Below are 25910 nucleotides of genomic sequence, written 5' to 3'. Positions count from 1 at the left end.
TGGCCTCGGTACGTGTGCGGTTGGTGGGAGGGGGAAGCGCGTATCGAGGGGAAGGCCTGGAGACAGGGCTTTGTTATTGGCTGCAACGAAGCAGCTGGGAAGACTCTTGGTCGGGCCTAAATTCAGAGCGATGTTGTATCTGGCAAAGTATGCGAAGAGAGCCTGCGATGAGGAGTGCAGGCGAAGGTGCAGATTACTACACGGTGCAAGAATAGCACTTTGCAAGAGTGAATCGGAAAGCGCTGAGTTGAAGCCCGACGGCGTGAGCCATAGCGGCAGCCGCTGATTGGCAGCAGGCTCGGCGCGGGAGTGACCGAGCCCTCGGCTTGGCCGTTCGAAAAAACTCGTCATTTCCGCCACCTCCTGTGCCTAGACGCTCGCATGCTCACCGTGCTGAGGACAGCCTCGTCGTATCTGCTGACTACATTACTTACAACTGCCTTACTGGATGCTTCTTCAACGGCAGAAGATCAAAACGGCGAGGCTTCGTTGAAGACGGTCCTGAGTGATTACAAACCTGTTGGGAATGGTGATGAATTGTTTCGCTGTCTACGAAAGGAGCAGCACGATCATGGTGGGGAGGCTTGCTCACTGCGTAACGCATAATGAGACTCATGCTAAGGTCAAGTCTAAGTCTCGGAGTTGGCATGACTGCGAGGATCCGTGACGAGAGGAAGGGGGTGCTGGCTATTAGATCCGTTGGCTTGGGGCATCGTGAACAGCAACCAGACACGGGCAGGATATGAACACTGCCGGAGAATGAGGGAGATACGTTGCTTCATTATGACCGGCGATGGACATCCAAGCATCACCTTATGCAGAGTGTTTGCTTGAGGTTTGTTGGAGGTTTGTCAAAGGAATCTGAGATTCTCAAATGCGCCTGCTACATTTTCCGGCGGTCATCAATCTCATCCGCCGTCTTCGTCTCCCGTTTCACTACCTTCTGCCAACCACTTTTTGTTTCCTTTTCTTGGTCAGGCATCTCCAGCATGGCTTCGCACTTGATGCTCGCGCCCTTGGCCCATCACAAGTCGCAGGTCGAGCTGACAGAGGCACAGAGTCTGGCTCTGGTAAAGATCTTCCTCAACGCATCTCTCGCCTGTATCTGCCACACCCGCGAGCTGCTGGATTGGCAATCAACCTGCTTCAGAAAGAGGTACATCAACCAGATCTCCCTAGAAGATGAGAATAGCTATGACAACTTTTGCCACTTTGATCCAGCCGCCCCAGGACACTCTCAAGAGATTCGCATTCTTGTGCGTAGTAACGACCAAGCCGCAAATCAGCTGCTCGACCTGATTGTAAGTCTCGGAGCGGTAAGATTTCCAAGACTGACCTCATTTCAGGAGCACGGAGTTTTTGAGGCAGTTGAAGCGGGCTACCTAGACGTCCTTCAAGTCTTCGTCACCACCGACTCTGGTGACCACAAGACCATTCGTGAAACATACACTTACAGCTTCAACTACTACGGAAAAAGTGTATCAAGCATCGAGTTAAAAGAACAGCAGCAACACCTGTCGCTACCAGACGCCCAACGCAGTTTCAAGTCTGCCATTAGATGCCTTCTGCGGTCGATCAAGGATCTGCCACGGCTGCCTGGTAAGTACTCACATATGCATCTCGATACCGACTGATCGAGTACAGGCAAGCGCTCCCTGGGAATGAGTACTGCGTACAAGTCTGACTGTCCCAACGGCTATGAGCCCGTGGGTTTCACCGATGCGGCGAACCACAAGATCGTAGGCGAAGACTGGGCGAAGCTCTGGGATGGATCCGGCCCGGTTATTGGCAAGCTCGACTCTTCGCACCACACTGTCGACCTCACAGCAAGGAATTCAACCTTCGGATACCAGACTGCTTCGCAGATACAAGACACTGTCATCAGCAACCAGCTCCAGAATTTGCAGAAGACGTCTTCGGGCCGACATGATGGATTAGTTTCGACACTACCTGGCCCACCAATCTCACCCATTCGATCTGCGTTACCTACCACAGGCTCCTCGAGACAAACACCTCGAAGCGAATCTTCTTCTCCAAAGAGGGACGGAAATGGTTCGACCTCCATGAGCAAGACGAGGCCTCCCAGAACCAGAAAGAGCGTAAGATCAAAGTCCGTCAAGACTCCTATCGATAACGAGGGTCTGGTGGAACATATCAAGAACCCATTGCAGGGACTGGCGGTGCTGGCAAGAAGCAGACGAAGACGCGACATCGTCCTGGAGAAGATGGCCGAGGCGGTAGTCCAAGCCTATTGCCTTGACTTCGAGGCTCCGAACGGTACGACATTCTTCGATAGAGATGACCTTGACCAAGGTATCTTGACTCGTCTAGAACAGTCAGATGTCGTCCACTGCGAATGCGGATATCAGACTGGTTGCGAACATATGGTGTTCTGCCATCTCTGTAACTCCTGGCAACACTCAGAGTGCTATGGCCTGACGCTCATCACACGCCAGGGATCTATGCCAAATCAGCATCTCTGCTACTCATGCTTGCTGCTGCCGAGAGCAAGTGAATTGCTCAAAGACATGGCTGGGTTGGTGCATATGCGTCTTGCTTTGATGCATATCTCTGGCTTGAAGGGATCCGCCATTGACCTTGTAGGAGGACTCTCTGTCCAAGTCTTCGGTACTGCAGAGGTTGACGACGAGTTCAAACAAGCAAGGCTGTTCGAACGATTGGTTCAAGAAGGAATCATCTCTCCGCCCCAAAATGGGTTTGCTAGCATTCTCCCTGTGACTGCAGAGCAGCTGCGAAGAATGCAGACGGAATACCTCGATCCACTCGCGGCCATATCGCATCTTTATCGCACGGTTCGCGACGGCGACAGCGACGAAGCTAGACTTGCTGAGTTGGGCGAGAGCCTGAGCAACTATTCCCGACATCAAGACTATACAATCGGTCAAGGAGCTGAAGATGTGGTTGTAATCGACTCATTCGGTCATCCAGTAGTGCGATGGGGTTACTATACCGATGATAGCCTGAAACGTAAGGCGGTCATGGAGACACAAGAAGAACCGTCTCCACGCCGGCGCAGGATCAGCGTCTCCAAAGCTTTCATCAGTCTAGACAGATCGACCCCAACCAGTCCGTCGCTCGAAGATAATGGAACGGCTCGGGTAACTCATGAAGCGGTCACTCCGATTCACGATACGAGAAGCCCGGCTAGCATATCCACCGTCACCGACCTTTGAGGATTGCAATCAGCCGAGCGTACACGTGTTCGGCGCCATGTCGATCTTCTCGACTGTCTTCAGATGTACGGAGAATAGCGCAGTGGGCCAAAACACGCGGCCTGGTGCAGATTGATTATCGAGACGAAAAACAGTGATGGCGATGGGCCCGGGAAGTTCCCACGAGAAATGGCTCGATTTCTACTTTGCCGGAAAAGTCACAATGGACAATGAATGTAATTCGAACGAAACAACGTGGGTGATTACAGATAGTAGGTGCGCTCTGTGTGTCCCGACGAAGCTTACTACGAGAGGTGTTAATCATACTTGTTGTCGACATGTCAAATATGCCCAAAGTTAATAGAAGGCTACCCGTGCGCCGCCCAATTGCCTCGAAAAGGGTTCACGGATTGATCCGTCAAGCCACCGACGCCCAAAATGCTGCTGTCGGGGCCGTCGCTATCCACTTCGGCTTGATTGGGGCTTGTGTACCGAGATCTAGCAGCGGGTCCCAGGAGCGATAGTTGCGGAACCCGTCGTCGACCTGACGATGACCTGGTGAACTGACAAACAGACATCTTTCTCGGTTGGGGAGAAAGACGGACTTGCTTGCGTCTTGAGTCCGTTTGCTCGCCTGACGAGATGAGGAGCATAGCCGCAGCACCCTTGTCCCTGTCCCTGCATGCCACTACTCCGTACCATGTGCCCATGAAAGCCATGCTGGGGGCATGCTTAGGGTGGTCGAACCACAAAGATTGTGGTTATTCCTCGGATAGGCGCTATTCTTACCCCTCTGGACAATTCTCTGAATCCAAGCTCGTTCCTTTGCAGGAGACGGCTCCGACGATCAATTACTAGTACTAACAAGAACCCCGCCAGCAGGTGCGACGGTCTGGGATAGCTTTAAAGTGTTTCACCCACGCCCATAACTAACGGGTCACTCACTCGTTATGGATGGATTTCTGGTGTTCAGGGGAAAGTCTCCTGATTGTTGCAGCTCCTGGCAGATAATCCTGCAGCAAGCTTGCGACCGGTATGCATGTACTTACGGAGTACAATTTGACAATGCGATACCAGATTTCTACTGTGCCCCACCACGCCGACAAGTCTCTTAGGGCCGCGCCATGCACCCCTGAAAGCCCCCAGTCGCACGCTTACTGTTGGAAAGTGACGGGCCCCTATCAGGCTAATCCACGCTACACAAGCCTAACAGAACAGAAAATGGCGTCGAAGGCTTTCGCTAGCTGGGCTTGCTAGTGATCAGCTGCCTTCTGTGGCCGCTTGCCCGGCTTGTGATATTCCCGTTGTGCGCGTGGTGCAGTGGTGCGCCATTCTCGCCTCTGTCGGTCGCTTCACGCAGCCGGTGAGATTGATAGAGGCATTCTTCAAGCCGCAGCGGTTTGCCCTAAGACCAAGAGTGTGTGGACAATTGGGAGCGGGCAGGTCTGCCGAACTTCTGTCTAATCTGGCAAAGACAAGAGGTTTACCCGAAAGATCACCGCGGTGGTCAGCCTTCAGGCACCACCCTCGTCCCACAGTTCGGCGCCAGAGCCGCTGTCTTGGAGAAAGAGGATACTTCCTTGGGAAGCCTGAGCCAGGAAAACTATCTACGATCAATGGTCGCCATCGATCAATCCCCACACCAAGTGGAGGGTATCTCCTAGCCCCCATGTTGCTGGCTGCCCACTGCACAGACGAGGTTTGGCTGATCGCCGACCGGGGTCGTCGCTGCAGTGAGCGACTCTCTTCTCGTCATAGTGCCCTGTAGCGGTGCCAATCTCAGTTCGTCTGACTCCTCCATCCCCGAAGCTTCCCAGAGCCACCGAACCTTCTCTACGGGACCTGCTGCATGCCCTCATCTATCCGACGCTTCCCTCGTGTCTCCCTTACTCCAACGTGCTGCCAGAACTCTGTACCTGCATACCGAGGCCGCCGGTTGACAGCGGAGACTCTGCTTTTTCGGATCTCAGGATCATCGCATAGATTGCCCCGACCGCTACTACAACAGTGACTGGCTCAGCCAAAACTTCGGTAGCACAGTGACAGCTACACAGCACGATTTCTGTGCGAATTATTTTGTACTACCTGTACGCCGGCCCCCTAATGGCCAGAGTTCGAAATCATTGAGAGCAATGTTAGTCTGTCGCTTCGACCTCATTGACAAGATCTCTTCCCCTCCCTCTCAAGGACGCCGCCACTCTCCGACCAATCACCGGGCCTAAAGGCTCGTCCAAACCATGGCGCCCTCACCTCTCTTCCATTTACCGTCGGTCCTCAGGCGAAATCGCACCAATGCAGGAGAAATGACCAGCAAGATGTCGTCGAAACGGAACGACCAAGAAACTAAAGCGCAGAATCTGCTGGGAATAACGGAGACAGACATGCGAATAGCGAGAAACCAAAGCATTACCTCAACAACCTCCAGCAGGAGTCACAATAGACCACCACAGCCAGAAATGCAGGCGGAAGCACGCGGGCTGCGGCGAGATGGGCGAGGAGGAGTAGGAGGACGACCGCCGCCTGACCTCGAACTCCGGCCGTCGTCAGTCTTACTCCATGAGGAATATCTGCGCAGTGCTGTAGACGACGACCCAACTCCGAAAATGTCCATCAAGAACTTTGCATCCTCGTCGACGCTGAACTCGCACTACGACCCCCAAAAAGTGCCAATGCGTGTATCACAGCAGACATCCGAGTCATCGCGACGTGACATGGCATTGCACAAGGGTAGCCCACGAGTCTTGTTCTTTCCATTTGGCGAAAGGAATTCGCCAAAGCCCAGTAAATCGCCCAAGCCTCGTCCTGGCCCAGAAGGCCGCAAGTTGAGCAAGCAGCGACCACGGACAAGCGAAACTCCTACCCCGACACCGGATCCGCCAAATTGGCGGCCGGAATCAGGTTACGAGAGCGTCCCGTCCATCAAGTCGATGAATGATGTGTCAAGAACACCTCGTGGCTCACATTTTACCCCACCAAAGCCTAGTAGCTTATCACGGCGAACTATGGGAACCACCAACAAGGCGCTGCTTGAGCCAATGGACCCCGCTTGTCTCAAAGTCAACGTTAGACGACCAAGGATCGGTGCGAAGCATTGGTTTGATGGTTTGGAGGGCGAGACCAGCGAGGATGAAATCCTTAATGAGCCTGAATTCGAAGAACAGTTTGTTTCAGGCCTGGAATCTGCCTTCCGGGACGAAAGAATCAAGCCTCCTTCGGACCAGTCGTCGATCCAGACGGACGTGCAAGGTTTCAAGACCAGTAGCAGCAGCGTCACCACACCCAAGCAGTTTCTGCAGAGCACATCTAGTGTGGCTCGACCTAGTCCACGAGTCGCGATACTGAATGCCAAAGCTTCGACAAGCAGCCTCGCGCAACAGAGCACCAGGTCGCAACACACCTCGGCTAGCAAGCGGAAGGCGATCCAGGGAACGGATCTGACCAAGAACAGCTATCTGGACCTGTCTGGTTCCGAAAGCGAGGACGAGATAAGTGCAGCTAAGTACGCTGTGCCGGTTCGATCTCCACAGCCACCGCAACCTGCCATCCGGGACAGTGTGGCGATGGCATTCAACAACGATTCAGAGGTGGAAGTCGGCACCGCCCATGAATTGAAAGCCAAACCTGCTGCCGTGGGCGCACAACAGCCCCGGGTACGTACACTCAAAGTAGTCAATCGAAGCAGCCGACCCGACCACATTCAGATGCCGGTACCCAAACGTGGCAGCAGTCTCGCCTTGTCTCAGCTGTACGATGAAGCCGAGAGGCAGAGCGCCGGGGTGGCACAAGAGTCAGACCTCATCCCTTCTTTCCCAAGCACGCCGGTGGAGAGCGACAACTCAGCCTATCGCATGTCGATCAGCGTTTTCTCCGACAGCGCGAGCGTCGAGAGCAGGAGGATGATGAGCGTAACCAAACAAGAGGAGTCATTGCTGGCGGCCATGCGGCTCAAGAAGGCCACCATGAAGCAGACGGTAACCCGAGACCGACGGCTGCATGCCCTTCGAAACCTGGAACGAGGACAGGTGCGGACGCCGCCGCGGCGCGAACCCAGTGCCGACTCGATGTCGAGCTTTCATCCCCGACAGCCGGTGCAGCAGCTGTACAGCAGGTACATAGATAGTGATGGGTCCATGTCGCGGAACTCGGCCACGACGATTCAGACCAGCACCACAGCGCGACAGTCACAGTTGACGTACGAAGCACCAACCCAGGTCAATAGGTTGTCATTGTCATCTGACAACAGCTTGGATCACTCGGTATCGCCGTCCTTGCTGTCGCTCAACACGCCCGACCGGCGCCAGAGCCGCGACACGTACTATTCGCCACCGGATCCTCAATTGGCTGCCCCGGGCCACTCGCGCAACCGCACCGAGTCAAGCCACTTCAGCAACATAGTCTCGCTGGATGAGCTTGAGAAGGCTCCTGCGTCCCGGGAAGAGATCCCATCTCAAGAATTTATTGATTGGCCATATCGCGGCTGGAACGCGAGGATGGGCGCCCCCCAAGGCGTCGCGCACTAGGCTGTTTCCTCTAGAATCTTTCCTCACCAGAACCAGACCCAGACGACACGATCCTTCTGACACTACTCAGCGACACTAGTGTAATTTTTTACAGACCCAACAGCAGGGGAGAAGCGGGCGAGCTACAAGCAACACACGTCATTTCCCATTTGAGCGGACGGGTTTGGACATTGATTTTCTTTGATATTGGATACCCACAGTCTACGTCAGTGATGAAAGGGGGCACGACATTGCCAGGTCAGCAGCTGGAAATAGGGGGCGGAAGACTTGCTTTGTACCATTAGTCCCTTTCGGAAGGGCACGATAGCATCAGCCAGACGTGTTCGCATACTATAGTAGTATTCATATGCCTATTCAAACAGAGAGTCGGAGTCTGGGGAGTCGTGCCGAATAGTGCATCGCCCTTGTGGTCCGAAGATCCGGGCTTCCCCCTTTTCTCGTTATAGGGGCCAACCCGGCAAACAAGAGGTAGCCAAGCCTCGACAACCCGTGGACAGCGATGCGCCAATCGTTTGTGGCTACCGCTCCCCCGTCCGAAGCAGCACCGCATCTCGTGGAACTCATGCTTTTTTTCCCCAATCGAAGAGTAATGCCATGACATCCCAGCATGCACCATTCATGGCCCAGTGACCAAATCACCTGAACACCAACATCCATCCGTTGCGGCGACCGCCTTTTGGTTCCGCATGTTCAAGTTTAATTAGACTCGCTCATTCAATCCATTCATTCACGGCTGCATTCTAAAGCCCTGTCACACTCCTTGAACGTCCTGACCCCCGTCCTGCCAACTCGTCCATGTCGGAGACGACCATTCCATCGCAGCACGCGCCATCCGTATCCTCCTCTCCTTAACAATATATCGATACCCGGAAGATGGGGCTCCAGTTCTTGCGGCGCGTCACGCTGGTGCTCCTTTGCTTTCAGTTTTCGGCCTTCGTTCTCGTATGCGCCCTGCAGCATTGTGTCACGAGCCATGACTGACAGCAGCCCAGATTTTACATTATTCCAGGGTTATGCCAACACCTGATGGCCATCGCTATCTGCCTTCTACCGCCGTCTTCCTCGTCGAAGCTCTTAAGCTGGTCATATGTCTGACCATCGCCTTCCACGAATTTGCGCTGAACGCGCCGGGCACCGTGACCCTGACGCATCTAATAGGCGGATTCACAAATGCCATAATCGCGGGTGACAGCTGGAAGATGGCCATACCTGCAAGCGTCTACACTTTGGCAAACAGCCTGCAATACGTTGCCATCTCCAACCTCGACGCAGCCACCTTTCACGTTGTCTACCAGTTCAAGATCATCGTCACCGCAGTCTTCAGTGTGGTGATGCTGCGAAGGAGTTTGACGCCTCGGCAATGGCTGGCTCTACTGATGCTCATGATCGGAGTCGCTCTCGTCTCCTTACCACACGAAGAAAGGCATTCCCTGGCATCGAGCCACCATACACGTATCTACGTTCCGCGGTCGATCAACCCCCTCCTACAGCACCTCGGTCTTTCGCCGAGCGGCGCAAACATGCGGAAGCGATCTGCGACCTACGAAGGCATTGAGGAAGATGAACTCGCGCTCAATAGCCCTGGCGCAGACGCATCCGTCGGCCTGCTTGCCCTCCTGTCGGTGTGTGTCTGTTCTGGATGGGCAGGTGTTTACTTTGAGCGTACCATTAAAGACTCGACGCATTCCACGTCAATGTGGATCCGTAACGTTCAGCTATCGCTATACTCCCTCTTTCCGGCCTTCTTCATCGGAATCATATTTCTTGACGGCGAACATGTGGCCAAGAACGGCTTCTTCGCTGGTTATAACTGGGTCGTGGTCTTGTCTATTGCGATTCAGTCCTTTGGCGGCATCGTGGCAGCGTTTGCGATCTACTATGCCGACAACATCTCCAAGAACTTTGCTGTGAGCATCAGCATGATCTTGAGCAGCTTTGCAAGCTTCATATTTTTCGACTTTATTGCTTCCATGAATGTGCGTTCCCCTCTACAGAAACTGTGAGCGTTTTACTAATGTCTACAGTTTATTATCGGTACCACAATAGTTCTGTTGGCTACGTGGCTGTACTCGACGCATGATACAGGAAATGGGAAACCTCCTCAGATTAGGATTCAGGAGTTCGAGAAACCCACAATCTCTAGTCCCACAGAGGCTGGCGATATGTCTATTCAAATTCCCAAAACCCCGCTCAGCTCAGAAGAGAAGGCACTCGCAACCTCTCGGCCCGGATCGCCTTCCTATAAGAAGAGGAAGAATGAGGTGGGTTACTTCACGAAGGCACATGATTGAACGGGCAGTCAACTGGCATTGTTGGATAGATGATCAGATGAGCTGTGCACACCGCCTTGGCCATAAGCTGCCGGTATAGTCCACGGTCTTGCAAGTGATGCTTGTCACGGACCATTCGTGGAGCCGGCTGGGGCTTGGAAAGCGTCCCCATCGCACTCACCATCGGTTGCGAGCTGTAAACGGCGTCAAGAGGTGGATAAGCGGGTCTGGCGTCGCGAGGACGCAGAAGTAACGTGTTTGCGCCGCTCGAGTCGGCACAGGTAGGTAGCCAAGTAGGGTAGCAGGCCGCCAGGGGAGCAGGGGAGCGAAGAGGTCGGGCGAATTCGAAGTGGACTGAAGCAAGAACGAAGCTTGGCATCGATACTGCATCTTCCTTCCCTGACCCATCCCGATTTCAACCCAAGACGCGTCAGTCCCGCGTGTCAACCTACCTCAGCGTCCCTAACCCGATCTAATCCCGCAGAAGACGAGGTAGCCAGGGTGCTACCTGCTCAGCCTCGTGATGCACCAACACGTGTACGATCGTGGTCCCTCCCAACCATTCAAGGCTCATTACCGCCCTCGCTTACCAGAGTCCCATGGCGTCGTCGAAAGCAGCAATTACTTCTCCTCGCCCTCTCGTTACCAGCCTAACTCACATGTCGCTCCATCTGTACAGGTCCACTCACATCCCCCACTTGGTCGTGAGACTGATGTGATGCTCGATGATTTCGGTGAGACGAGTGCCCCATCATAGCGAATGGTACCATAACAGAAGTGTAGACAAGCAGCTTCTCGCCGAGATTCCGCAAGACAATTCAGTAGCGCGCTACGACCGTTCACGAACTTCATTGCCTACACCTCGTCGGCTCGATGGTGGAAGGAGTAGGTATCAGTTCGAACAAGCCTTCATGGGTATGAGCGTCAAAAGCTTGTGCCATATGAACTAATCAGCACAGACGACTTGCATGATGTTTCATTGCCCATCGATGGTCACGGGTCGTCTGTCAACGATGTCGCCTCCAGTCCGATAGTGGCAGCTCTCCAGCAGCGGCGGTTCTATCAGTCAGCTTCGCACGGCAGCAGACGGACGACCGAGCCTTCTCAGGATGTGAATCAGTTCAACGCTTACCAAGGTCCAGTAACAGCCTCTGCCCAAAGTACGAAGCGACAATACTCGCCGCCAGCTCAGGGTCAGGGCCATAGTAAGAGACGCAATACCAGATCCTCGACCCAGGGTGATGACTCAATGCTACCGTTGGGCCACCCTCCGCCAGTCATGCGTGGGATTCAACTAGTTTGTACCGTGGACCTTCCCGGCAAGATAAGAACTGTCTTCCCATATGATGTGCTGAACGCTGTGCAATCCAAGTGCTACCCAGCAGCATTTGAATCAGATGATAACCTTGTCGTTTCTGCCCCCACAGGCAGTGGTAAAACAGCAATCATGGAGCTCGCCATATGTCGTGTCATTCTGGCCTCCAACAATCAAGACTTCAAGATCGTCTATCAAGCCCCTACCAAGTCTCTCTGCAGCGAGAGGTATCAGGACTGGGACCAGAAGTTCAGGCTCCTTGGTCTTGACTGTGCTGAGCTGACCGGAGACACAGAGGGAGGCCGTCTCAGGAAGGTTCAGCAGGCCAGCATCATAATCACGACCCCTGAGAAGTGGGATAGCATCACCAGGAAATGGCGAGACAATAAGAAGCTTGTGCAGATGATCAAGCTGTTCCTCGTTGATGAGGTCCACATGCTCAAGGATCAACGGGGTGCCACTTTGGAGGCGGTCATCTCGAGAATGAAGTCTTTTGGCACCTCGGTACGCTTCATTGCCTTGTCCGCAACAGTGCCCAACTCCGACGACATTGCTACCTGGCTAGGCAAGAACTCCGCCACGCCTGAAGTTCCTGCGATGCGTGAGGTTTTCGACGAAAGCTTTCGGCCAGTCAAGCTTCAAAAGCACGTATACGGATATCAGTACGGGGCAAATGACTTTGCATTTGACGGCGTTCTCAGGAAACATGTATCAGACATGATCGTCGCTCACAGCAAAAGCAAGCCCACAATGGTCTTCTGCGTGACACGGAGATCCTCTGGGCAAACAGCAAATGATCTAGCCGCATTCTGGACCACCGCTTCCCCCAACCAACGTCCCTGGCCTGCTCCCAACAGACCAATATTGGTACAGGACGGGGACTTGCGCAAGGTTGTGGCCACCGGCGTTGCTTTTCACCATGGCGGATTGTGTCCAGCGGACCGAAATGCTGTTGAGCAAGGCTTTTTGCAGGGCAACATTAGCGTCATTTGCAGTACGTCGACTTTGGCAGTGGGCGTCAATTTGCCCTGCTATCTAGTCGTGTTGCAGGGAACAATGACTTGGAGTGGCGCAAATGGCCTGCAAAGCTATTCAGACCTTGAAGTCATGCAGATGCTTGGGCGTGCTGGTCGACCGCAGTTTGAGAATTCAGCCTGTGCGGTAATACTAACGCGTGACTATCAAGTGGAACACTACAAAAAGATGGTTTCTGGTCAAGAGCTACTAGAGAGTACGCTCCACCGCAACCTGATTGAGCACCTCAATGCAGAGATCGGCCTCGGTACTATTTGCGACATGGATTCCGCCAAACGTTGGCTGTCCAGTACTTTCCTGAAAGTCCGTGTCCGCCGCAATCCGGCTCACTACCAGTTAGAAGGTAGCGGTGAGAGCTTAGATGTCGAAAGTCTCATGCAACACCTCTGCGAAAAAGAGATCAAGCTACTGCTAGGAGTTAACCTCATCGAAGACATAGGCAGTATCAAATGTACCGAACTTGGCGAGGCCATGGCAAGGTACTGCGTCAGGTTCGAAACGATGAAGACCTTCGTCGCGATACCGCCGCGGGCGAAGTTGTCCGAGATCCTGTCCATCTTGACACGAGCAGCGGAATTCGAAGGAATACGCGTCCGCAGCGGCGAAAAGGCTTTCTACAAAGAACTCAACAAGAGGGCTGAGATTATGTTTCCGGTCAATGTCGATATTGCGCTCCCAAGTCATAAAGTCTCGACCATAATTCAATGTGAGCTTGGAGGCGCCTCATTGCCGGACGGCGATAACCATAGGAAGCATTATCAGCAGTACACCACAGACAAATCCATCATCTTCGGTCATGTCGGTCGCCTTATTCGGTGCATGATTGACTGTCAACTCCATCTCAAAGACGCGGTATCGGTTCGCAATGTCCTGGAGCTAGCTCAAAGTCTCGCAGCCAAAGCCTGGGACAGTACTCCTCGTCAGTTGAAGCAGCTGCCCGACATTGGCGATGTCTCTTGCCGCAAGCTAGCATCTCGCGGTATCAATAGCATCGAAAAACTGCTTAACAGCGAGCCTCATCAGATTGAACTGGCCCTTGGTCGTGCACAATTCTTTGGCAACAAGCTGTTGAACAAGCTAGCCAATTATCCGCAATTGCGCGTCTCTGTCAAAGAGATGGGCAGAGATACCAAGCCAGGCAAGGGTGCCAACCTCAAGCTAAAGTCGGAGATCGGTTTCTTGAACGAGAAGCTTCCAACGGAGTTCAACAGATCTCCCATCTATGTCTGCTTTCTGGCCGAAGACTCCGAAGGGACTGTGATTGAGTTCCGACGCTTTGGGGCCCAGAAGCTGGGCACCGGAGAGGAGATATTCTTCACGGCCCATCTAGACAGGCCTATCACTTACATCCGGTGCTATGTTGTGTGTGACGAGATTGTTGGCACCCGCAGATACGCTGAGTTTGTGGTCAGGGACATCCCTCACAGTACTTTTCCGGCCGGCACCAAACCTTTGAGCACCCAACCAAAACGACCGGTTTCCCAAAATCTGCTGACGACCGAACACAAGGCTGGCTTTGAAGATGATGGCATTGGTGACGAAGATCTGCTTGCTATCCCTGCCCATGGCGACATTGACGTTGTCGACGATATTGACGACTTGCTCCTCGCCGCTGAGAAGAGCACGCAGGCCGCGGAAGGGACGAAGGTCGGTCGAAAGACCTCGATGAGAAGCGCTACGGGAGAACAGTCAGAGTGGCGTGAGTCGACGCAGCTACCAAATGGTCGTTGGACATGCCGACATTCCTGCAAAGAGAAGGGCGTCGAATGCAAGCACAAATGCTGCCTCGAGGGTGTCGCCAAGCCGAAGAACAAAACCGGTAAAACCGCCAAAATCGTGGACGCTACCGACAAACAGCAGAAGATAACATCTATGACCAGTGCTGTCAGGAAGGGCTCAGACTCTCAACCAGCGCCCGCGGATGCCACACAGGAACCGGCTGTTCCAGCACCAAAACAGGCAAGGAGAATCAATTGCGGGACAAGTACGGAGGGCCAGATGGCAAGGAAAGCACTTGTTGGAGGCGGAAGACGTCACCAACTCGGGGCATCTGGCGAAGCGTCTAACGGAATGCCACACCGAGCGCATCACGAGGACGCCCTCGATATCGAGGAGGACTTTTGTGATCCCATGGAGTGTGATTGGGGTCCGAGCGGCTCTACTGGTAATTTTGACGATGCCGAATCAAGAGAGGCCCAGGCGCTGGCTCTGAAGATCGACGACGCTCTTCGCACTACTCACAGTCTAGAGGCTCCAATACCGCACGTGTCGATGCAAGATGTACAGAGGCAGCCAGATCGGCCATTCTTTGTTACAGGCCAAAGCAGCAGCCCAGCCAAAAATGCTACACCAGCCGGTCCTGGGCTTGATCACATGGATGACTCTCAGTTCTTGGCAGACATGTTTGCTGACGAGCCGAGCTTTGGTAAAGATGATGAGCCCATCACTGGTCAAGATGCTGGCTCTGCTCGTTTGTCCACCAGACCCGCTGAGCCTGATCACAGCTCGCCCGACAAGACAGTGTGCGAAGCTGCGCCGCAAGAACAGGTGTATCAGTCAACAATTGAGCTGTTCCCGGAAGAGACAGAAGAGCAGCGTGAGAAGCGCCTCTGGGAGGCTGACCAGAAGCGTAGGTGGGCGGAGTTTCCTGACTGGATGTTTAAGCAGTTCGGACACTGCGCTGAACTGGTTGACTAGGTTGATCGGACATGCATTGTGGCTCGACAGCTTGGAATGTATGGCGGCCTTCATTCAGCAGAGAGATACGGTGTAAGTGTTATCGACAAGTGTCAAAAGCCAATGAATTAGTCTTTTCGAGACAAATGTATTCGACAGGTAGCAACCAAGTCTGTATCTAAAATATGTAGATAATAAACGAACATGTCATCGTCGGACTACACAACTGCCTCTCTAGCAGCGATGTGCTTGACGATGGCTGCACAGCAATGAAGAGGTGTCGAATACTGCAGGGGTACAGGGGGGTTGCAGCCTCGGCTAGTCAGGCCCCACTCATTTTTGCCTTGCCAAGAAACGTGGCTGCCCGACTGCCCACCTCATCTTTGTTTCCACCTTCCTTCTTCTTGTCTCGGTCTCTTGTCAGCGACAAACATTGTCACTTTTCATCTCTTTCTGTCATTGGGCGTACCACAGATTTCCCAGTACTGGTCCCGTTGCCACAGGTATGGTCCTGATCCGAACTTCGATGACATGACGCTCTGGTCGGGCTCTATAAGCTGAAGAGCTACAAGCCTGCCCCGCGTCCAGCCGCACAAAATTGGATGGTCACATCTACCTACCACGAGAATGCCTTGCATCGACTCAAGTTCGAGGCAAAGGGAAGACAAGAACGAAGCGGCATGTAATGGAACACCTTGGTGTCGCCCGAGGCTCACCTGCCTCGAGCTGGCTGAGGTCGTGCCAGCCATACAGTAGCCCGGACACAACGAACGAATATCAAAATAACTGGAGCCCAGAAATAGTTTCGCTACTTAGAGCGGGCGTTGGACTGGGAGCGCGAAGTCGGCCGCCAAGCGCAGCTTACCTTGAGTTTTCTAAGGGTCCGTACGCCGGCTCTGTCCCCGAGTTTCTAAAAACGCTGCCGCTGCTCAGACTCGAACCCTACCTACATGGAGCAAACCAGAACGACCTCGCTTCTGCGCCTAAAGCAGGTTTGCGGTCCTGAGTGGCAACAGACATGTTAGGGCGGCAAGAACAAACATGCCCGGGCCCCATCAGCAGTTGGTAACGAAGCTGTACTCACAGACCCCCGTTGTGTTTCTTCATCGGGGTGCCAAGTATCATTTTACATCCGAAGGCCCTCATATCGCATGCTGCTACTCCGGGGTTTGTTAAGCAGTTTTCGCTTGAAGCGGTATGTATTGAGTGCTAAATTGAGAGTGACACCAGTGCCGCCAAGGCGGCAGTGGCCTATCTTCACCTGCCTGCTTGACGCCCTGCTTAGTGTAAGGCTGGCTGTCTAGAGGTACAACAGCCACAAGTTGCCAGAATCGCCAAAAACGGTTGGACTCGAACACACTTGAGCATCAAAAACAAACAATGCCCGGCTCCCAAAGCAGTTGATAATAAAGCTGTACTCACAGACCCCCGGAGTATGTTTACACACCCCAATGCCAAGCACCATACTACATCCAAAGACCCTCATATCGCATGCTAATATTCCGGAGTTTGTTCGGAGCACTTTTTGGCTGAACCAATATATAATGTCTATTTCTTGAGTTGACAGTCTGCCTAGAGATGAAACGTGCAAGGAGCAGCTGCCGTGCTGATGGTGATCTCGGTGGATCTCATTGCCTTCACCTCCTGCCTGTCCACAGTCTTGCGAGACCGCGGTCGTCAGGCGAGCTTGGTGACAGAGCTTTGTCACGAGGCATGGACCATTCAATAGCTCCGCCACTTCTGATTTATTTTGTCGTTCTCAACATCCGCAGCCTCCAAGATATCCAATTCACCAGTCGTTGCAGACACGAGCACTATCTGCTGCGGGCAGGCACCCCTCAGAGACCGGGTCCATTTTGGGAACGCAACTACAGGCCAGTGCAACAACAATACTCAGACGATCGCAAGCTAGCAGCACGCGACCGGCGATGTCTAGGCGCCGTATTGAAAGAGGCTTGCCTCCAGTCTCTACTCAAGCCAATGCTCTTGGACGGCTCGTTGATCAAATTGATCATCAGCCCGCCAGGGTCCCTCGACGCACGAAGCCATACTACAAGCCACGCGGCCCCTCCACCATTCCTCACAACCCATCCACACCCGAACGCCCCACGATTTCACCCATTACCTCTCCCTCTGAGTCGACTAGCCCTCCACAATCAGGCTATATTGCGCAAGCTCCTGAGCAAGACAATGCCAACATCAATGAGGACTATGGCGAATCGGATTCGAAGAAGGTCGCTCGTCCTGTTGACCGCGACACCGATGAAGCTAGCACTGATGAATACTATGGTGCAGATGATCAGCCCGGACACGAACTACGCAACGACAAAGGCCCTGCAATCGATGATGATTCGGGGAGCGAATTCAACGTCGCTGTCGCGAACCCTGTCAAGACTCGTCGAACTCGTCTTGCTTCTCGCAAGTCTCGCAATACACGTGTGACTGCTGTTGCTAGCCATGATACAGACGTTGGAGAGGACAACGGCGGTCACAGTCAAGAGGATTCCGAAGAAGTCTCACGGGCTCCCGCTGACAACAAGCGCAAGTCTTCGCAGAAGGCGTGCGGGATTGACGGCAGCTCAATCTCACCAGCGTCACGCCCTGCGAGCAAGAAGCTCCGTGCTGATGCGCGCAAGGGCGCTACAGCTGGTGCTTCCGGCTGGCACATTTCAAGCTTCAACGACGTTCACGTTCGACTTTCAGTAGCTACGGGCTACCCACCCAAGGACCTGACACTGGCCAAGAAGTATCCTATTTCGGAAGTCGACACGATCGCCAAATGCCGAGCCGCTCTTGCTGCCGACTTCGGTAACGAGATCGTAGCTCAAGGCTTCAAGGGAAAGGCTAAGATTCTGTCTTATCGTGTCGAGAAGTTGATGGACATTGTCGACACCCAAGGTAAAGGCACCAAGCAAGATGATGAGATCTGGGACAATCTCGGCCGTAGCTCTACCGAAGTCTTCAGAAGATGGATTGAAGATGCAAAGACTGGCCACGTTCAAGGCGTCCTTCCACGCATTCAGGTTCTCATTCTAGATGAGCACGACCCTCTCGCCGAAGATACCGAAGATTACCTACTCGGACGCCGTCGATTCCTTCAGTCCGACAATGTCTCCCTGCCGAATGGTCTCATCATCGGCAAGCGTGGCCACAAAGGCAAGCGCGCCGACGGCAAGACGGACGCTGACTACATGGGCCGGACGGAGAGCCGAGAGACCAAGGTTGTGGTGGATGGCAAGAAGATGAACATGGACGACCACGATCTCATGAAGGCCAAGCTTGATGACTACGACGCCAGCATCGAACGCGCTCGGAAGTTCGCCGGTCAGATCATGACTCTCACCGAGGAGCAAAAGAAGAGCCAGGCCGAGAATGAAGAACTCAAGAAGAAGAATGCGGCCCAGGAGAAGAAGATCTCTGTCCTTGAGGCGAGACTCGCCAATCTCGACCTGGACGCTGATGCCCAGGCTAAGATCCTCACCCTCGAACAGCAGCTAGAAACCTGCCGCAGCGCTGTCGTGAGCATGGCTCTGGACCGCCAGTACGCCCGTGCTGGCTACGCTGACATTCTCGACGACAACGAGCAGGCAACCTCCATCAGTAGTGATGAGTTTGCCGCTGTCTCGGCCTTGATCGCCTTGAGCCGCGCTCCAGTCGTCCACACAGTTGCTTCTAATGGGCACCCGGTGGTGTCAGACCCGGTCGATGGCTCCGGGGAGTCGAGCTTGCGATCGTCGGTGAATATGCGCTTTGAGTGGGATGGTTATTATTGAGGGGATGATTTGGATTGAGGCAAGCGTCGGAGTAAAGTGAATCATCGGATTGAGGGACTGACGGAAATTGAAGGATTCGTTCGTCAGGTTCAATGAATGTGTTCCTGGCAGGACGCATAGTGTGGATGTGTACAGGTCCGACATGACTAGCTGTTTACTCAGCAAGTATGAGACGTGGACGATATTGTGATGCACACACAGACAGAGTTGTCGCGTCACACCAGACATGGAAAGGCTGGGAGACTACCAGATTTCGACTGAAGGGCTCCTATGCGAAATGTTCAAATTGGGAATGAGATTCAGATTGAGATTCAGATCGAAGCGAGGCTAGCTTGAAGGCCTGCGCTGCTATGCGAGATCCCACATCTACCCAGGCTTGAGGTCAAATGGAAGTTGGCTTGATATCCAATAAACGACAATGCTGCTGCCGTGTTGAGTCCCATTTAGTATTTCCTTGACGTCGAAGTCATGGTCTTTCTGAACTAGTTCTGCAGCGGCAGTCAAGCTCTGCTGAAGCATCATCTGTGACCTGTAGATGAGTTCCAGTCCACAAACCCAGCTACATCTCTTATAAGTTGTGGCGGTGAGAGAACGAAAACTTCTCGATATGTGATTCGCGACTATTGAAAGCCTGGCAGTGTGTGTGTGTGTGTGTGTGCACGCGCGCGCAACGTGGGTGGGGAGTCTGGAAATCTGTGGCTTTTACGGGGCGAACTACGTACGGCCTTTTTGCCTCTCTCGACGTCCTCCCGTTTCGAGAGATTGGTCCTTGATGGAAGAGGTTGAAGGGCTCACTTGAGAGAGATCTGCAGGGCGAGTCGGCTTGCAGAGATGCAGAGATTGGGAATTCAGCTTTGATTACTGCATCAGTGCATGCATGCACCCCCTTAATGAGCATGCATTCCCCCTAAGATTTCATTTGGCTTATCTTTGATTAAGACTCGAGTTAGTGGTAAGACCGTAGAGAGGCTGAGAATAATGGCCAAAACTGGGAAGGCTTGTGGACCGTGGTTGAGACGGGAGATATCTTTTACTCGTTGTAGGTACGAGGTAGGTAGGTAGGTAGGCTACAGGCTACAGTCTACAGCATCGACTCGTTGTTGGCGCTTGAGGGACTTGTTTGGAACCTGGGTAGGCTGAAGTCTGAAGTCTGAAATCTAAAGAGTCAACCCTCAACTGTCTGTCTGTCACGGAGAGGTGTCGACTAACTACAACAGCTCTGACTATCTGATACATTAGAAGACTCTGTGGAAAACTGTATATTAAACACTGCACGCATTTTCTCTGTAGAATATACGTGGCGAAAGAAGACAAGAGGTTTGACTACCCACTCCTCACCATCATCCCATCCGCACTCCCGCTCCTCACGCTCACCAGCCTCCCCTTCCCATCACTCTGCAGCACGAATTCATCCAGGACCTGCCCATCCTCCGTCTCCCAAAAGGCTGTGTTGAGCCACGACACGCATCCATCGTCGAACAGGCCCTTCCCGCCCTCAATCCTCGCCCTCGCTTCCGGTGGGAACGGCGTCACTTCAGCCACAGCGCGGTACTTGGCCCTTACGCTACCGTCTTCGGCCAGTCGCTCCTCCAACCCCGTCGGGTACAGGCGCGCCACGACGCCCACCCCCTCCGGAAGCGGCGCGTATGGCGAGGAGATGTTTGCTAGGGAGTCCACGCCGTCGACGTACAGCGACTTTATGCCCAACCCAGGCCGGCCCTCCTCGACCGTCAGCGTGACGTTCGACCCGTCGTGCGCCTCGTCGTCAACAAAGACGCCGGCGAACTGGCTTCGCGCGTTCTCCATCGCCGCGTGCTCGGCTGCCGTGACGAAGGTTTCGGCCGCCGCGGCGCGCAGCGTCCAGCGGTCGGTGGTGGCGGATGTGCCTGCGACGAGCACGGAGAGGCCGAGCTGGTGGTCGGGCGAGAGCATGAAGACGGCCGTGTAGCCTGGCTGGCCGCCGGCTTTGGTGTAGAGGTCGGAGAGGCGGTAGCGCGTCGTCGTGTTTGTTGCGTTTGCGGCGGATACGGGGAGGGTCAGGCGGTTGATCTCCCAGGGGGCGCCCGCGCTGGTGGTCAGTGAGGCGGTGTGGGCGTGCGGCTTCAGCCAGGCGCGGGTGTCGTGTGGTGAGAGGAGGTGGGAGTGTAGAATGGAGAGGCCCGTGGCGCGCAAGTCGGCGAGGTTGGAGTATAGGCCGCCGGAGGGGGCGATGACTTGGTTGTCGTGACCCCAGGCGGAGGCGCCGGTTTCCCAGTTGGGGATGATGATACCGTTAACGTCGGGGTCCGTGGGGATCAAGGAGCCCGTGTGGTTGAGGTGCAGGGGCGCGGCGAGGAGGGTTTGCAGCGCGTCGTTGTAGGTCTGGTTGGTCATGCGCGCCAGTGCGAGGCCGAGGATGCCGAAGCCGCCATCTGCGTAGAGGGAGGATTGGGAGATGGGTTGGCTTGCGCGCTTGCGGTCGCGCATCCAGTCTAGGAACTTGTCCGTGTCGCAGGGCTCACCGGTGTAGAAACAGCCGAGGTAGTTCAGTGGGAACTCCCCGACGCCGGCCTGGTGAGAGGCAAGTGCACCAACAGTTACATCCTCCCAAACGATCCGGTTCAGGGGGTCTTTGCCAGCGTTGCCGGCTAGCTCGGGGAGGTATTGCGTGATGGGGTGGTTGAACACCTCCAGGCTTCCTGCATGGGCGAGAATGGCGTATACAGTATAGAGCTTGGAGACGCTGCCAATGCGGAAGATGGTTTCGTCGTTCAGCTCTGATGGAAAGGATTCATTCAAGGCTGGCGCTGTAGCCTCGTGGGAGTAGCTGTAGATGGAGGTATTGGTTACGGCGGAGTAGACGTCGATGACAAAAGACGATGTGCTGGCATTGGCGCTGCCTGTCTCAAATAGTGCTTCGATGACTTCTGGAAAGGCGGCGACGGCTTCGGAGAATGCATCGGTCTTGGTGAGGTCGAAGTCGGAGGAGAAGCTGGGTCCGAGAAGGGGGCATTCGGAGGTGGGCTGGAAGGTGTTCGCGAGGGTAAGTGAAAGGGTAGTCAGTACGCTTGCAAGAGTGATTCTCATCCTGAGGTATATCGTGGCTAGGCTAGTTGCGACTGTTTGAGGTGTCGTTGTTCAGTGTTGGTCAGTAGTCTAATATATATGTATTTTGCGTCGAAACTGTTGTTACTAGTGAACTACTTAGGCCACTACATGCCATATCAATCAGAGAGGCGCAGGGGGTACTTCGTATTGACTGTATCGGTCCTCGTTCCAGGCAACTCAGATACAGATACCTTTCATCATTGGGGTGCCGAAGCAGTTAGTGGCGGCTATTTGGGGAGCCATGCCCGTAATGATCGCAAAGGCACAACCGACATCGGGTATGGTGCAATTACACTCTCAGTATAGCTCGTAATGACGCTGAGCATGCGCACTAAGTGATGCGACAACTATGATGTCGCCGGTGCGGGTAGCAGAGAAGAAGAGAGAAAGGTATCGCAAAGGGACTTCTTGTTCCTGGCACGCTAGACCCGTTCAAGCCCTATGTACCGCCGCTGCGATCCGCACCGTGGGGTACGGAGGATTGTCAAGAGCTATTTTCGTTCAAGTGATTACAGAAGTCTCTCGAGCGTAAGTCGTTGGACTGGAGATGCAAGGTTGCTCCACGCAGCTACTACGTCGCCTCGTCATAACATCCCCAAGACATAGATTCATCGGAATTTCGCTTCCATTCTGCCTCGTCACCTCCTTCATCCACCGTTCGGACAGGCATTGTGTCAGTCTTCCTAGTGAGATAATCTACCAACCGCGAATACAGGATAGTCTTCACCGAGTGTTTGGATGCATCAAACTCCCACCAAGCGTTTTCTCCGTCTTCATCCAGGCGGCCAGAGACATCGAACACAACAAGGTCCGGGGTCGAAGATCGAATATGGACAAAGATGTCCAACCAGGAGGTGAATAATGACAGGTAGATATAACGGAGGGATATCTCTTCCAGCATGTCAGGCATGTCGTTCAACAAGCAACCAAATCCATCGCTTGCGGATGCTTGATGGTGAAGGCGGAGAACCTTCGAGCAGCTAGATTGCTTGGTAGCAATAGAGCGAGGCTTCAAGAGATGGCGGGCATGTAGGATATAGCAAGGCTGTGGCTGCCTGCGCTGTCACCAGCAGCCCTACCGTTATACCCTTCACTGGGGAGGAAGAAGGACCAAGAATGGTTTCTTGACTCACCGTAGTCGATGCACTATACTTACCATGATGTACCGTGAAGTGCTGTAGCCTTCCGGTGCTGGCCGACTTGAGATTGTGCGAAGGTGACTTGGACAGTGCGTTAGCATGGCTTGAAGACCACATCTGAGCTTCAAAAGGAGGGCAGAATTGACTTGAGTCGCCAGTTGATGATATTCGCGGGTGGACGAAGATGGGATCAGCCTGAAGGAGACTCGCAGTTGAAGTGGTGAACGTTTGACTTGACTCTGCGCGAAGATAGCCGACGCCAAGACCTCGGATGTTGTAGGGGCACGCATCATCGTCGAGGTCCGATCTCGCCGACATGATTTCGTGCTGAACTGCGAGCTTCGACATCAACCCTCCTCTCTCCGCTTACTTGTCCAGGGCGTCAGGCGGTGGTGGATGCGACAAGATGTTCTCACTAGCACGACCAACAGCCCTGCGGGGTATGCGCACCCAGTTCCTGCCGTCGTCAATCGCAGCTCGATCGCCCCTCCAATCCGCAGCCCTCGCGCGGCTCGCCTCCACCCTCGCCATCCTCGAGCAGCGCGAAGGCGCCCTCAACACAAGCTCTTTGGGCGCCGTCACTGCTGGTAAGAAGATCGGCGGCAGCGTTCATGGCTTCATAGCTGGCAAGAATGTCAAGGGCGTGGCCGAAGAAGCTGCCAAGGTCGATGGACTCGAAAAGGTCATAATGGTGGAAAACGAAGCCTACCAGCGCGGTTTGGCCGAGAACTGGGCGCCTCTACTCGTCGAGAACATCAAGAAGGGCGGCTACACTCATGTCATCGTCGGCCACAGCGCCTTTGGCAAGAATCTGCTTCCGCGGGTTGCGGCCTTGCTCGATGTACAGCAGATCTCCGACGTCATGTCGGTGGAGAGTGAGGACAGTACGCGACGCTTATCCTCCTTCGCGGAACCAGCTAACATGACACAGCCTTTGTTCGACCAATTTATGCCGGCAACGCCATCCTCACCGTCCAGTCGTCAGATTCATTAAAGCTGCTCACGGTGCGGCAAACGTCTTTCCCTCCCGCGGCAGTCGAGGGCGGTTCTGCCTCGATTGAAGAGGGCACTGACCCCAAGGCTGAGCAACCGACCTCATGGGTGTCGGAAAACCTGACCAAATCCGACCGCCCCGAATTAGCAACGGCAGCCAAGGTTGTGTCGGGCGGCCGTGGCCTAAAGTCTAAGGAAGAGTTTGATCGTCTGATGCCGCCTCTGGCCGACGCTCTAGGTGCGGCTATTGGCGCTTCACGTGCCGCCGTGGACAGTGGCTTTGCCGACAACTCACTCCAGGTGGGCCAGACCGGCAAGAACGTGGCCCCGCAGCTGTATCTGTGTGCTGGCATTTCCGGTGCTATCCAGCATTTGGCTGGTATGAAGGACAGCAAAGTTATTGCTTGCATCAACAAGGATGCCGATGCCCCCATCTTCCAGGTGGCAGATGTGGGATTGGTGGGCGACTTGTTCGAGAAAGTGCCCGAACTGACCGAGAAGTTGAAGGCGCAGTGATCGGGTCATGCTCGAGCCATCACGTGTACACTCGCATATCGGCTTTGGGAATCGGGACATGTATATACGCAGGCTAACCAGGTTTCGTGCGGCTAAGACAATCTGACCAGTACAATTGCCTTTCTGACTTGTACCCACGTGCGCCAGACTGATCGCTAGTATGCTTCCACAACCGCTCGCCTCCGCCCGTGATGCAGATTCGGTGTCCTCTGATACGTGGGACCTCAGACATGGCTATGATGTATATAATCAGGCGCCGCCCACAAGAGTCGCCATTGGTTCACCCGTCGGCCTCATTCTCAGATACCTGCGATTGGGAGTATAAGATTCTACATCCCCGCCTTGGTCCTACGCCCGATCTCGACGCCATCTGCACACCAGAGTAAGAAGACGGGAGAAGAAACATGGCGACTGCCAGCACGCCCGGAGCTCTTGCCTTTGTGATTTGACCTGCGTTAGGCTCATGTGACGTTGTTTTTCCTTTCATCAAGCACCTCCCACGCCAACAGAGCGCTACGAAGCCTTACCACCACGAAGCGTCCAACGGGGATGCATCAAGCATAAAGGAATCCATGCGATCCACACCAGATGGCTCGACTGGCGTCCGGTGAAGTGGTGCTCGAGTCTGCAGCAGAGACGCTGTCCAACTACGAAAGTATTCTTTGCTCTCAGAGAGAAAGTCTCTCAGCAGTGGAGCCCCACAAGCCACCACCTTGCCAGAGACAGTCTGGTCGCGGCTCTCAAAAGGATATGGTGTCATATACCCATGGGCCACCAGTCTGAAGCCCAAAGTCAAGCTGTTGCATGTCTGAGGACACGATCGAGCACGGTAAGAGAAGAAGAGAAAAAGAAATATAAGAAGATAAAAAGAAAATACTGAATGAGGCTGGGGCACGCCCTGTACCGGACAACAGCAGTGCCCCGTTGACGGGTGTTGAGGCTCTGCGGCATTGCGGTGGAGACATTCTTGCCAAGTGTGCCCGATCCTCCAATCAACAAGCTCCGGTCAGCTCAGGTCAGCACCACACCTCTCTTCTCTCTCCCTTTCAAGTTACATCGTCCTCCACCCATCGACCATGATGAGGGTCTGCCGCACCATGACGCTCCGCGGTCGGGCGTCCGTCACACGCCCTTCGGATGGCCAGAGCGATCCAAGGGTGTGCCGTCTTCAAATCAGCCTGACCTTGCGATCCATCCGGTGACCAACTATTGCTGCGAGATGGTGCAGTCTAAGCCTCCATCTTGCGCCGACACACGCCACATCGTGTAACAGTTCTCAGCCTGATGGGAAATCTGATGGTTTCACCACGACCCCGCAATCCGCCGCGGCGAAAGTCCCACACCGTAGCAGAGCCTCATTCCCTTTAAGACGCAATGCTGCGTCGCTCCTAGCGTGCATGGTGTCAAAATACA

General features: G+C 54.2%; 7 protein-coding genes across 7 annotated transcripts; 6 read left to right on the top strand and 1 right to left on the bottom strand.

The window, feature by feature from the left end:
• Positions 1 to 989: 989 nt before the first annotated feature.
• On the top strand, positions 990 to 3194 carry HMPREF1541_02848 (uncharacterized protein; the record flags this gene model as incomplete). Its single annotated transcript, XM_008717203.1, has 3 exons — positions 990 to 1301; positions 1347 to 1599; positions 1645 to 3194. 3 exons carry the CDS (start codon positions 990 to 992, stop codon positions 3192 to 3194), a joined length of 2115 nt encoding a protein of 704 aa, XP_008715425.1.
• Positions 3195 to 5410: 2216 nt separating this feature from the next.
• Positions 5411 to 7693, top strand: HMPREF1541_02847 (uncharacterized protein; the record flags this gene model as incomplete). The annotated part of the gene is made up of 1 exon (XM_008717202.1): positions 5411 to 7693. The coding sequence occupies one exon, from the start codon at positions 5411 to 5413 to the stop codon at positions 7691 to 7693; it is 2283 nt and encodes a 760-aa protein (XP_008715424.1).
• A 1013-nt stretch (positions 7694 to 8706) lies between these two features.
• On the top strand, positions 8707 to 9984 carry HMPREF1541_02846 (uncharacterized protein; the record flags this gene model as incomplete). The annotated part of the gene is made up of 2 exons (XM_008717201.1): positions 8707 to 9669; positions 9718 to 9984. 2 exons carry the CDS (start codon positions 8707 to 8709, stop codon positions 9982 to 9984), a joined length of 1230 nt encoding a protein of 409 aa, XP_008715423.1.
• Positions 9985 to 10486: 502 nt separating this feature from the next.
• Positions 10487 to 15010, top strand: HMPREF1541_02845 (uncharacterized protein; the record flags this gene model as incomplete). The annotated part of the gene is made up of 3 exons (XM_008717200.1): positions 10487 to 10697; positions 10747 to 10878; positions 10923 to 15010. 3 exons carry the CDS (start codon positions 10487 to 10489, stop codon positions 15008 to 15010), a joined length of 4431 nt encoding a protein of 1476 aa, XP_008715422.1.
• A 1907-nt stretch (positions 15011 to 16917) lies between these two features.
• HMPREF1541_02844 (uncharacterized protein) lies at positions 16918 to 18762 on the top strand (the record flags this gene model as incomplete). The annotated part of the gene is made up of 1 exon (XM_008717199.1): positions 16918 to 18762. One exon carries the CDS (start codon positions 16918 to 16920, stop codon positions 18760 to 18762), a length of 1845 nt encoding a protein of 614 aa, XP_008715421.1.
• A 1323-nt stretch (positions 18763 to 20085) lies between these two features.
• On the bottom strand, positions 20086 to 21828 carry HMPREF1541_02843 (uncharacterized protein; the record flags this gene model as incomplete). Its single annotated transcript, XM_008717198.1, has 1 exon — positions 20086 to 21828. The coding sequence occupies one exon, from the start codon at positions 21826 to 21828 to the stop codon at positions 20086 to 20088; it is 1743 nt and encodes a 580-aa protein (XP_008715420.1).
• A 1566-nt stretch (positions 21829 to 23394) lies between these two features.
• HMPREF1541_02842 (uncharacterized protein) lies at positions 23395 to 24497 on the top strand (the record flags this gene model as incomplete). The annotated part of the gene is made up of 2 exons (XM_008717197.1): positions 23395 to 23872; positions 23920 to 24497. 2 exons carry the CDS (start codon positions 23395 to 23397, stop codon positions 24495 to 24497), a joined length of 1056 nt encoding a protein of 351 aa, XP_008715419.1.
• Positions 24498 to 25910: the final 1413 nt, after the last annotated feature.

Source organism: Cyphellophora europaea (assembly GCF_000365145.1).
Source record: "Cyphellophora europaea CBS 101466 unplaced genomic scaffold supercont1.2, whole genome shotgun sequence".
Taxonomy (NCBI): domain Eukaryota; kingdom Fungi; phylum Ascomycota; class Eurotiomycetes; order Chaetothyriales; family Cyphellophoraceae; genus Cyphellophora; species Cyphellophora europaea.
This window is presented reverse-complemented; position numbering and strand designations above follow the sequence as displayed.